Genomic DNA, 12,572 nt, shown 5'->3' with positions numbered 1-12,572 from the left:
TTGAGGCCATAGAGGGCCTTGTTGAGTCTGAAGACTTTGTCAAGATTCTTTGGATCTTCAAAACCTGGGGGTTGAGCAACATATACTTCTTCCTCAAGCTTACCATTGAGAAATGCACTTTTCACATCCATTTGATATAAAGTGATATCATGATGGTTAGCATAAGCAAGTAATATGCGAATAGCCTCAAGTCTAGCAATGCAAAAGTTTCATCGAAATCAATTCCTTCAACCTGCGTGTAGCCTTGAGCTACAAGCCGTGCCTTATTCCTCACCACAAGGTCGTTTTCATCTTGCTTGTTGCGGTAGATCCACTTTGTGCCAATGATATTGTGCTTGCGAGGATCTGGACGTTTGACCAGTTCTCAGACATTGTTGAGCTCGAACTGATGTAATTCTTCTTGCATGGCCCGAATCCACTCAGGCTCCAGAAATGCTTCATCTACCTTAGTGGGTTCTGTAATAGAGACAAAAGCATAGTGCCCACAAAAGTTAGATAAATGTGAAGCTTTTGAGCGTGTGAGAGGACCTGGCGCTTTGATGTCATTGATGATCTTTTCAACTTGCACTTCTTTTGCAATGCGAGGATGAGCTGGTTGTCGTTGAAGAATTTGATCAGCATTTTCTTCAGCACCATTTTCTTCAGTATTTTCTTCAGGTGCATTAGCTCGATGTTCTTCATGTTCTGGAATGAATTCTTCAGCAGATTCTTCAGTGGGAATGACATCCTCAGTAGCCTTGAACTTGATAGTTTCCTCAGGTGCTGGTTCATCTATCACAGTAGGTAGGTGCTCTCTTTGCGAGCCATTAGTTTCATCAAACCGCACATCTACAGTTTCCACAACCTTGTGAAGAACATTGTTGAAGACTCTGTAGGTGTGCGAGTCCTTTCCGTAACCAAGCATAAAACCTTCATGTGCTTTCGGTGCAAATTTTGAGTTGTGATGAGGATCTCTTATCCAACATTTAGCACCGAAGACTTTGAAATAACTTACATTGGGTTTCTTATCAGTGAGGAGTTCATAGGCAGTCTTCTTGAAGAATTTGTGAAGATATACTCTGTTGATGATGTGGCACGCAGTATCAATTGCCTCAGTCCAAAAACGACGAGGCATTTTGTATTCATCAAGCATAGTTCGAGCCATCTCAGCAAGAGTCCTGTTCTTGCGCTCCACGACGTTGTTCTGCTGAGGAGTATAAGGAGCAGATAACTCATGAGTAATACCAAGTTCATCAAGATAGTCATCGAGACCAGAATTCTTGAACTCAGTGCCATTGTCACTTCTGATGTGCTTGATCTTCACACCAAAGTTGGTTGAAGCCCTCGAGGAAAATCGTTTGAAGACTTCTTGCACTTCATGTTTGTAAGTAACAAGGTGTACCCATGTGTAACGAGAGTAATCATCAACAATAACAAAGCCATATTGAGATGCTTCATTTGAAACAACAGAATAATGATTAGGACCAAAGAGATCCATGTGAAGCAATTCAAATGGACGAGTGGTGGTCATAATAGTCTTTGCTGGATGCTTGACCTTTGTCATCTTCCCAGCTTCACAGGCTCCGCATAGGTGATCCTTGAGGAATTTGACATTCTCGATGCCAATGACATGCTTCTTCTTCGCAAGCGTGTGCAAATTCCTCATGCCTGCATGACCGAGTCGTCGATGCCAGAGCCAGCCTTCTGAAGCTTTTGCAAGTAGACACACGGCTGGTTGTGGTCCTGTAGAGAAATCAACAATATACAGGTCTCCTCTCCTAAATCCTTCGAAGACTTTGGAATTGTCAGCTTCCATAACCATAACACAACGGTACTTGCCAAAGACAACAACCATATCCAGATCACAAAGCATTGAGACAGACATAAGGTTGTATCCTAGGGACTCAACAAGCATGACTTTGTCCATGTGTCGATCCTTTGTGATCGCAACCTTACCTAGACCCAACACCTGATTTTTGCCTTTGTCAGCAAAGATGATATGCTTCAGATGTGACGGGGATAATGGAGCATCCATCAATAGATTCTTGTCACCAGTCATGTGATTTGTACATCCACTATTGAGGACCCACTCAGTGGCTTTGGGTTGATCATCCTGCAGATGAATTAGTGCAGCTTACAAACTCATATACTTTATTAGTGAAGAATATGACAGCAATTCATCAGATCAATTTCATCAAGCAAAAGAACAGATAAAGCAATATGAGGACGTGAGAAATGAAAGTTCATTTCTTCATGATTAGCCTGCGTCCTATCAGGCATACTCAGGTCTCCAGCAAATTCTTCAGACGATTATGTACGTCTGGAGACCTGACCCTGCAGAAGAGATTAGTTCTTTTTCTTCACCACCCACATCTGAAGGGGTGGCAAAGAGTTCATCACTCTGCGAGCTCCATACGAGAAGGATGGCATAGAAGCCAGTCCATTTCATTTCACATAAGAAGGGTTAGAATAAGCATAAGAGTAAGCGGAGAAATTCTTCGAGGACTTATGGACATAATGATTTGAAGAATAATGCACATATCCATAATCCTTAGATCTTCCCTGCGAAACAGATGGGTTAGCACGATGATGTTCATATGAAGACTTTGATCCTTTTGAGGAATATGATCCATGTGAGGAGTTTGGTCCGTATGAGGACTTGGATCCATATGAAGAATTTGGTCCATATGAAGAATTTGATCTGGGTTCCTATTCTTCACAGGTGGCGTCATGATGACATTCACTTGAAGATTTTCGAGGCATCTTTTGAGAACCCAGATTTTCTTCATAGGGGGACTGTTCCTGCAGTTAGTGCCAACATATCTAGCAAATACTTCACCATTCTGATTTTTGAACAGTTTGTAGTTGGAGTCAAATGACTCATCATCAAAATGAGGAGATTCACATGCAAATCTAGATAGGTTAGATGGATCAACTGGAGGTCCCTTTGCAGCAACCCATGTAGTTTTGGGGTACTGCTCAGGCTTCCAATATGTACCATCAGCATTGAGTTTTCTCTCAAAAGCAATACCCTCTTTCCTAGGGTTCCTGTTGAGGATCTGCTTTTTAAGCACATCACAAAGAGTCTGATGCCCTTTGAGGCTTTTGTACATGCCTGTCATGTACAATTCCTTCAACCCTGCATCATCAGTGATACTAGCAATGTCCTCAGATGAGGAATTAGTGATAGCAGAGGCATGTAAAGAATTTGAAACATTGGCAGCATTTGAACATTTAGGTGAAGAATTAGCAGATTCACGTTCAATGCATTTCAAACATGGAGGAACAAATTCTTCCTGAGAAGCGCTGATTTGTTGAGCAAGTCATGAATCGCGCTCCTTTTGAAGTTCTTCATAACTCACTCTTAGCTTCTCAAGGTCTTGCTTTCTTTGAAGAAATTCATAGGAAAGCTTCTCATGATCAGATAAGAGAGTGTTATGCTGATCTTGAAGGGTGTCATACTTAGTATGAAGTCTCTGAAGACTTTTAGCCAAAGCTTTTGACTGATCCATTTCTTCATCCAACATATCATTGCTCTTGTTTAGCATATAGTGAACTTTTTCCAAAGCTCTTTGTTGTTTAGTGGCAAGGGAAGCAAGTTTGACATAGTTGGGTCCAAATTCATCACCGGATTCATCACCACTAGACTCGGATAGGTAGCATTCAGTTACCTCAGCATCTTTTGCCATAAGACATGATGCAGAAGATGATGATTCTAGTTCGAATGTCATTGCTTTGAGAGATTCCTTGAAGTCCTCAAACCAAGGATCATGACAGGTTTGATGACCTTCATAGACCTCAGAGAGACGGTCCCAGATGAGCTTCGCATGATTGAGATGCATGATATTTCTGAACTGATTTTGTGACAGACTGGAGCAGATGACATCCTTCGCCGTGAGGTTGAGAAGAGTGTACTTGCGAATGTCATTAGCTTCCGCCATCTTGCACAGATCGGTCAGACCAATCTCAGTGACGGTCCACAGCTCGCTGCTCATCGCCATGAGGTGTTTCTTCATCATGGCCTTCCACTTGGGGTACTCGTGGCCGTCAAAGATGGGGCATGTCACTTTCATCATACATGTGGTCGACATAACTAAAACTCCAGGCGGTTAAACCAAAATCACACAGAACAAAAGAGTACCTTGCCCTGATACCAATTGAAAGTGCGTTATATCGACTAGAGGGGGGTGAATAGGCGATTTTTATGAAATTCTTCACTGAGGAATTTGTCGGTGAGGAAATTCCTTAGCGAAGAACTACTAGCAGCGGAATGAGTACTCAAAAGTAAGCATAACAGAATACAGGCATAATCATCATGATGAAATGAAGACAGGCACAGAGTACATGAAGCATAAGCATAGGATAACATAGGATGAAGACAGTCAGACTGAAGAAATTGAACTGAGGAAATTGAGAAGATATTCAGTCAAAGTCTTCAAGCACATATATGAACAAGCACACAACATAGTTATGAGGAAATGGAAGAGTTGAGGAAATGGAACCAGTAAGCTCGGTGAAGATAATGATTTGGTAGACCAGTTCCAACTGCTGTCTCAGTTGTACGTCTGGTTGGAGCGGCTGAGTATTTAAACTCGAGGACACACAGTCCCGGACACCCAGTCCTGAACACGCAGCTCAGGACACCCAGTCCTCACCGTATTCTCCTTGAACTAAGGTCAAACAGACCTCATCCAATCACTCATGGTAAGTCTTCAGGCGACTTCCAAACCTTCACAAACTCGGTCACTCGGCGATCCACAATTCCTCTTGGATGCTCTAGACCATGACACCTAACCGTCTGGAAGAAGCACATTCTTCAAAGGTAACAAGCGTCGGATCCACTCAGGATCAATCTCTTCAGTGATGCTCAATCACTTGGGGTTTGTAGGTGTTTGGGTTTTGGGTTTTTGGTTTTTCCTCACTTGATGATTTTCGCTCAAAGTCCTTAGAGGATGGGTTGCTCTCAAATGACAAGTGTCAGTTTCTCTCGGAGCAGCCAACCAGCTAGTGGTTGTAGGGGGAGGCTATTTATAGCCTAGGGAGCAGCCCGACATGATAAGACATAAATGCCCTTCAATGATATGACCGTTAGGTGGATAGATATTTTGGAACAGCTGGCGCATAGCACAACAACGGTCGGAATTTTGAGTAGCAAAATCCTCAAGGCTATCATGTTCCTCACTGTGTAGGCAATCTGCACTGGCGAATTCCTAACTCCTCAGTCAGGACAAATTCCTCAGAGACCAGAAGAACTTCGTCTCTGTCACTGAAGAAATTGACTGAACTGTATGAGATTTCCAATGGCTTCACTCGAAGGGATTGGTAGGTGTAGGATTTTGAGTTGAGCATCACATGGAAATTTTTCCTTAGTATTTCCTCGACCCCCTTTAATAGTATGGTGTTTCCTATGACTCAAGAAAGAGAAAATGAAACTACGAAAACAAAAGTCTTCACGCTTCATGTTCCTCGAATGAATACCAAGTCTTCAAGGTCACACCAATTTCTTCACTTTCAAAGTCTTCAGAAGGTCTTCAGAAGGTCTTCAGAAATCCAAAGTCTTCAGTCGAAGAACTTTATTTTTAGGGGTCAACTTTCTCTATAAATATCAAACTCCTCATAGACTTATAGACCTGTGTACACTCACAAACGCATTAGTCCCTTAACATATAAGTCTTCAATACACCAAAATCACTAAGGGGCACTAGATGCACTTACATTCCTGATCTGGTGGCTACGGGATTGCTCAAACCAAGGGCAGGGAGAAATCCCTGCTCGGCTTGTCGATGCTTGCAACAGCGATACTCACGAGTGTCATTCCCTTCTTGGAGGCGTTGCCATGGCCTCCCTCTACGCCCCTCTTCGAGCACCAGGGGAAACCCTGGGTCTAATTCTTTGGATCGGACGACGATGGCGCCACAAAGTCATTATCCTTCTTGTAGGCTCGTCTTGTGTGCTCGCGACATCCCCGGTGATGAATTTGTGGCTGTTGGTTGCTGCGTAGGTTAGGATCTCCTCTCAAGTTAGGGGTTTTGCTGTGTTGTTTGCTTGTTCGGGCCGAGTACCCATTCTGTGCTTTGGGCACCTTGTTCACACCATCACGCGTTCGTGACCTGTGTTGTACTCCATGTACTCATTCTATTTTCTTCTATCAATTAAATGATACGCAAGCTTTGCGTGTTCGCAGAAAAAAATAATATATATAGTAGATCAACATTGCACAAAAGTCAATCCCTACATGAACGACATAGGCTAAAAGTACACTTGTACACTTATCGGTCTCGATAAACAACTTTCCCAAGATTCAAAGCTAAGAAATCCTGCTAATTTCATTCAATCAAATAAAATGTATTATCAAGCGAGAACATAACACATGAACACAATCTATGCATACTACAAAGTATTCTTATGAGTTTTCACAATACAATGTCTCCGAGCTTAGAGGAAGATTATTGCTAATTTCTCCATGGGATCAGGGTTTGCAAATGGATGGCTCCTTCGCGCGAAGAAGGTGGCTTATTGGCAGGAGTTGACTCTTTGGTTAAAGAGGATGGCTTCTTGGCAGCAGCTGGTTGTTTGGCCAAAGATGATGGCTTCTTCGTAGCAGCTGGTTGTTTGGCCGAAAAAGATGGCTTCTTCATAGCAGTCGGCTGTTTGGACAATGAAGATGGCTTCTTCGCAGTAGCTGGATCTTTGGCCAAAGATGGCCCCTTTGGTAGTTTAGATATAGCTAGCGTGCCTAAAACTTGAAGAGGGCCACGATAAAACGTACTAGTTGGGCGCATCATTTCATTGTTAATTAAATGAGCCACCAAATATCTAATGCAAACATGGTCTTTGTGTGTGTCATATTTGTGTTGCATCAAGCCCATGTTGTTTTTGAAATCACTATGAATCTTTACTAGATTCTACTCACGGACTAACTCATCCAAACCGACACACACGTAAAACCTGACATGGCGCTTCCCGGTGACTGTTGCGAAACAGGAAGTGGTGGTGATTAAGCTAGTAGCAACCTTTAAGGGCATACTCTTCTTTGTTGGTGTGCCTGAACAAGTAGAACACATAGTCCATTGCGCCCTTGATATCTTTGAGGTCCCATTTTTTCTGGCCATTACCATCTTTGGCCCTCATGGTATCATCATAGCACACTTTGTTCCAAGAGGGGACGATAACCACAAGGATCCAATGGTTAATTATGCATACGAGGGACAAAGGCTTTACTATACATGCGTGTATGCATAAAAAATAAATTTTGACTAGGTTGAAAGACTTACGGGATTTTTTAGGGTGTGATGATGTATGATTTATCTTTCTGAGCTACCCACACCCATGCAATATACTCGGAGACACACGTTGTGTTTTTATAGAGCTCGTGCCAGGTGCAAAAGCAGGAATCGATGAAACCAACATCTGAGTAATGCGCTTGGCCTCTTTGGCTTGGAAAAGAGTCCATGGTCTAATTATGGACAACTCTAGTTTTTCCTAGGTTAAATAAATACCAGAAGTCCTAGTACTCAATGTTGAATTCATTTTCTTTAGAATCACGAGAGAAGTGAAACCAATGGCACCAAGACCCGGAAGTTGTCTCGGTATCCCTTTGGGTCACTACATTGAATCATGTACGCTTCATGCAGAGTGAGTCCCTCCTCCTCAAGGTTCTGAAGGGCCTTCGTGTCGAGCATTGGCTCACCTCTAGTGTACTTTGCGCGACACCCTAGCTTCATTGTTGAAGACATATCGGCCTAGATACCAATAGTGCTTTTTTCTTGCGTTGAGAAAGATCAACAATAGTAGGGGACGGACCCTTCAGGGCAGTGTGCTCAAAGTGATCTATGACATCAATTTCCATATTAATGCCTAGATCCCGCAACTCGTTAAACGTGGCGTGGTCTTCAGTACATAAATGAGAAGGTTGTCGAACTCTGCCGCTATATTGTCCATGTGACAAACTTCACGGAGAGGACATCCTTTTGATAATTATGTCTTTTTTGGCCAAAGGATCAATTTATTTATGCACTATACGAGCTTCGTGGATGTGTCTTCAGTTGGTTCGGACACTAAAAACTTCTCCCATCCTGGTTCAACTATATCCACCTGCACTAACGCCATATCCAGCATTATAGGGTTATGGTGCACACTGACCCATTCTATAGTTGGGATGGACAAGTGGGGTTCATGCCAGGTATGGTATATGTAAGTGACATTTAGGTTTGACTTGTGATATAAAAGTATAGCATTCTTAAAATCTATGTATCAAACTGAGTTACATGGTGGTAATAAGGGTACAATGATATGTAGTATTGAATCTAACTGTTAAATAGTAAATTGGGTGTGGACCTATGAGGCCTTCGGTGGCCGAGCCTTGGCTACTTTATCATCCGGTGTGTGGAGGAGAAGACTTTGTCAATATGATAGAGAGAGGTGATTTTTAATATAATTTGAAGTTGGTTTGAAGCTCCTGTCTTGCTCCTCTAAAAATCGAATGACAAATTTTTTAGCATGGAAAATTGAAGGCCCGAGATGGTAAATGATATTATCGCGAGAATGGCAATTTCCTTCAGTAAGCTTGACAAATTATTGCCATGTTCAATTGGAATTTGTAATGCTTGCTAAAGGAAATTGTCATCCTCGCGACAACATAATTTGCCCCAAAGACATTTGATTTGCCAGGCTTAAAAAACAGACGTCGGATTTATAGAATTTTTTTCATGTATGCATGTTTGCTTGCAAGAATGAGGCTACTGCATGTTTCGAGCTGAATTGAAGGTAAGACTAGAAATTACTTGCATTTTTTATTAGAGCAGAATTACTCGGTAGTTGGAACATGTGTGGAGTGTGTTCATGCGTACTTCCCAAAGGAACGTTGGTCATATTTCACAACGAAATGTCTCTCTCATAGTACTACAACCTTGAGAAAATCAATTAGAATTTTCGTAAATGCATGAGATCCGGTTGTAAATAATATAATATATTGTAGTGAATGTACTATCTGATAATGATAATCTTCTGATGGTTGTTTTGCAGGTTATCGTGTGAATAATGTTGCTCCGGTTCTCCATTCATATTAATTTACATTCATCAAGCCTTATATGTAATAGAGATGACGCAAGCAAGCACCTTGATCCTCAGGCTTATAAAAGTTACAATTATATATACTCGGCTTGGCATTTGTTTGTCTTGCTTGAGTTAAATCATCTCCGGCATTGTGCGCTTTTTAGCGGAGGTCCACAATTTGGTATGCTCGCATATACTTGCCTTCAATTACTGCTCTTATGTTGTATGCAATTGCTGTAACTCATGTTGCAGTTCTATTACACCAAAATGTGTTATATTGAGCTTGTTCTATGCTAATTTTTAAATCCAGAACTACCATGGTGGAGGGATGTTAACACTCTTTTCTTAGTGACCATGTAACTTACAATAACTATGCAAAAGTATATCATGTCTTTGAAAACACTATAATTCGCTTAAGCTTGTCACATTTAGATTTCTTGACTCACTAACGATGTGCAAGCTTTAGAGAAAAGAAATCATCATATCATGGAGGCACACGTTGCTAAAATTGCAGAGAGACAAACGGTAATTCTAGCTAAGTTCGCTAGAAAGCTGCCACCCAATCTGGTAGAGGGTGTCAAGATGATGAAAAACAATGAAGATTCTCCAGAGGTGCTTGATAAGAGTCATATACCCGAACAATCATACTCTATTGCAAACTTACTGAAGATATTGACACTCAAACATTCAGTACCCGAGGTATCAAATGATGAGGCGTATAAACACTTTGTTGATCAAGTTGCAATAAAGGTATGTGAACTAGATGCCGAAGAGAAGAACTTATATGTAAGCTTCTCGCTAAACAAGAGGGTATATTTGAGTGATTGAATTGAACAAGTCCAATGCTTTATGTGATATAGGGGTCAGTGTTTCCACTATCCTAGGACAATTTATGATAATCTCAATCTTGGTCCTTTTGTTACTAGTGAAATTAAGTTGGACATGCCAAATTCTACCTTCCACAAGTATTAGGGAATAAACATGGTGTGGTCATTCAAATTAATGATTGCCTTGTTATGGTTGATCTTGTTATAGTTGATATTCCTCAATATCCCATTGCACCTATTATACTAGATAGGTTGTTCTTAAGGACCATTAAAGCTACCATTAATGTAATTGAAGTAAACATGTGATTTGACTTTCTGTCGAATGATCCTTTTGTTAAACACCCCCCTCCCATGAAAAAAGATGAACAATAAAGTCTGGACATGCTGCCTATATATGTATTATCACAACATTATCTGGCATGAACATGAGTGTTCCATATTGCACTTACACACATGAGAAAGTCATTGTTCACACTTTTTATGCATTGGATAATTACACTTGGCGAACCAATGAACGCCATCCAAGTCTCCACCATAAGAAACACCTTCCAATGACATTTGCATGTTGTTTATTTCCACTTGGTTAGGATAGGCGAGTTTGCCACACAGGAGATGGAAATTCTTACTTTCAAACAAACGGGGAGGAAAGAGTTTAAAAAGGAGTTTGGTTAGAATAAGAATTAAATGATGAAGCAACAACTCTACGTCTAAGGAACTTCTACAATGTATTATCTGCTTGGTTCAAACATGTGCTAGATACTCTTTGAGGAGGAATTTTTCTAGGTACTAATACTTTGGACGCTTTTAATGTAATAGAGGGTCTAGTTGAGGTCACGATCAAAAGAAAACAAACCATGGTTGGTAAGTGAGAATGCCATTATCATCGAGAAACTTGAGAAATTATGTGAAGTTATTCCTATTTTGGAATCATTAGGTAATAGTGCTAAAAATACTCCAAGGGACTCTTGATAAGACTAGACGTGACTTTGGAAATAATATGAAAAAGTTAGTAGAGTTTGAGACAAGTTTGAGCAACATGAACAATGAGGTGACTAGTTATTCCATATATTGAGAACACCGAGTGATGTCACGACAAGCAAACGCGTTCCAGAACATGGCCCACAGCCTGTAGTATCTCTTTTTTTGTGAGTAATGCCTGTAGTATCTCAGCTAGGTTGAACTGGGCCACAAATGCAAGGGACAAAAATCGATGCAAGATACCAAACATGTCCTATAACAGGGAGAAACGAAGCAAGTAAAATATGCTCCCATGTATTTGCTGGACTCACAGAAAGCTCCTTGTTGCTTCGCCCCGTATTATGCACATGGTGAGTTTTGCCGGGTGTAAAGTATATACCTTTGACTTTTGTTTGTGTCTTGGTAGTGTTGGACGTTGTGTAAATTGTAAATGGTTTGTGTCGTTAGACACTGATGTACTTTATCATCCACTTATGCAAACATTGATAAAAAATCTAGTACTACCACATAACATTTTTTTTACAATTTGCATAAGTAGCATTTGCTGGATTTATTTTATCGTGATTGGTGAACGGAGGAAGTTTATAACCAGATTTCTCTAAGTGAAATGTCTATTGGATGCAAGATAAGTGTGAAAAAAATATCATGTATAAATGCTGCAGAGAGAGAACCAAGTGCCAGTGGTAAAAACAACATCCCTGCTCTCTGATTCGCCGATCGGACCCTCCCACGGATCGCCGCCAGCCAAACCAATCTCCACCGTCCGCTCCCCCAAGATCCGACGGTGAGCGCACTACGTCACGCGGATCGCCCTCCCCTGCCCTGAAGCTCCTGCCTCCAATAAAAGCCGCGCCCTCGCCGCCGTCCCAACACACAGACTCAGAGCATTTCGAGCAAGCACCGCCGCCGACGCATCTCGAGTAGTTTCCAGCTCGCCGGAGGAGGAGAAAGATGGCAGGAAGGAAGGGCGGCGACAGGAAGAAGGCGGTTACCCGCTCCGTGAAGGCCGGGCTCCAGTTCCCCGTGGGCCGCATCGGGCGCTACCTCAAGAAGGGCCGCTACGCCCAGCGCGTCGGCTCCGGCGCCCCCGTCTACCTCGCCGCCGTCCTCGAGTACCTCGCCGCCGAGGTATGTACCCATCTTTCCTGTCCCCGAGCATCTCTTCTGCTCTGTTCTTCTCGTGCTCGACAGATGACTGATTTTGTATGGGTGGGCTTCTGAATCTCAGGTCCTGGAGCTTGCAGGCAACGCTGCCAAAGACAACAAGAAGACACGCATCATCCCCCGCCACCTGCTTCTCGCCGTCCGCAACGACCAGGAGCTCGGCAGGCTGCTCGCTGGCGTGACCATCGCCCACGGCGGCGTGATCCCCAACATCAACTCCGTGCTGCTCCCCAAGAAGTCCGCCGCCGCCGAGAAGGAGGCCAAGTCGCCCAAGAAGAAGGCCGCCACAAAGTCCCCCAAGAAGAAGGCCGTCGCCACCAAGGAGTAGGCGCCCCGTAGCCTAGCCTGCTCCTTGATTCAGGGAGAAGATGATGAGACTTTTGATTCATTGGATCATGTGTATCTAATTGCCTATAGTCTAGTGGCTCTTTCATCACTTCGATGAGCAAGCCAGTAAGGGCTCTGTTGTACCCGATTAATGTCGAGAATGGCTGAAGATGCAATCCTTCACCATCATGTGCTCTACTGAATGTTTGTTGCGCTGCTTTTGCTTCAGAAAGTGTGCATCTA

At 42.5% G+C, this 12,572-nt stretch overlaps 1 protein-coding gene across 1 annotated transcript; it reads left to right on the top strand.

The window, feature by feature from the left end:
* The first annotated feature begins 11,717 nt into the window (after positions 1 to 11,717).
* Positions 11,718 to 12,572, top strand: LOC119303718 (histone H2A.1-like). The gene is made up of 2 exons (XM_037580855.1): positions 11,718 to 11,966; positions 12,067 to 12,572. The coding sequence occupies exons 1-2, from the start codon at positions 11,790 to 11,792 to the stop codon at positions 12,328 to 12,330; spliced, it is 441 nt and encodes a 146-aa protein (XP_037436752.1). The 5' UTR covers positions 11,718 to 11,789; the 3' UTR covers positions 12,331 to 12,572.

The sequence above is a fragment of the Triticum dicoccoides genome, chromosome 5A (assembly GCF_002162155.2).
Source record: "Triticum dicoccoides isolate Atlit2015 ecotype Zavitan chromosome 5A, WEW_v2.0, whole genome shotgun sequence".
Taxonomy (NCBI): domain Eukaryota; kingdom Viridiplantae; phylum Streptophyta; class Magnoliopsida; order Poales; family Poaceae; genus Triticum; species Triticum dicoccoides.
Note: the sequence above shows the minus strand (reverse complement) of the source record. Positions and strands in the feature narration are given on the sequence as shown.

Excerpts from the sequence above, each read along its gene's own strand:
- LOC119303718 (XM_037580855.1), top strand. The coding sequence starts at position 11,790 with ATGGCAGGAAGGAAGGGCGGCGACAGGAAGAAGGCGGTTACCCGCTCC. Across the intron at positions 11,967-12,066 it reads TCGAGTACCTCGCCGCCGAG|GTCCTGGAGCTTGCAGGCAA; the intron begins GTATGTACCCAT and ends TCTGAATCTCAG.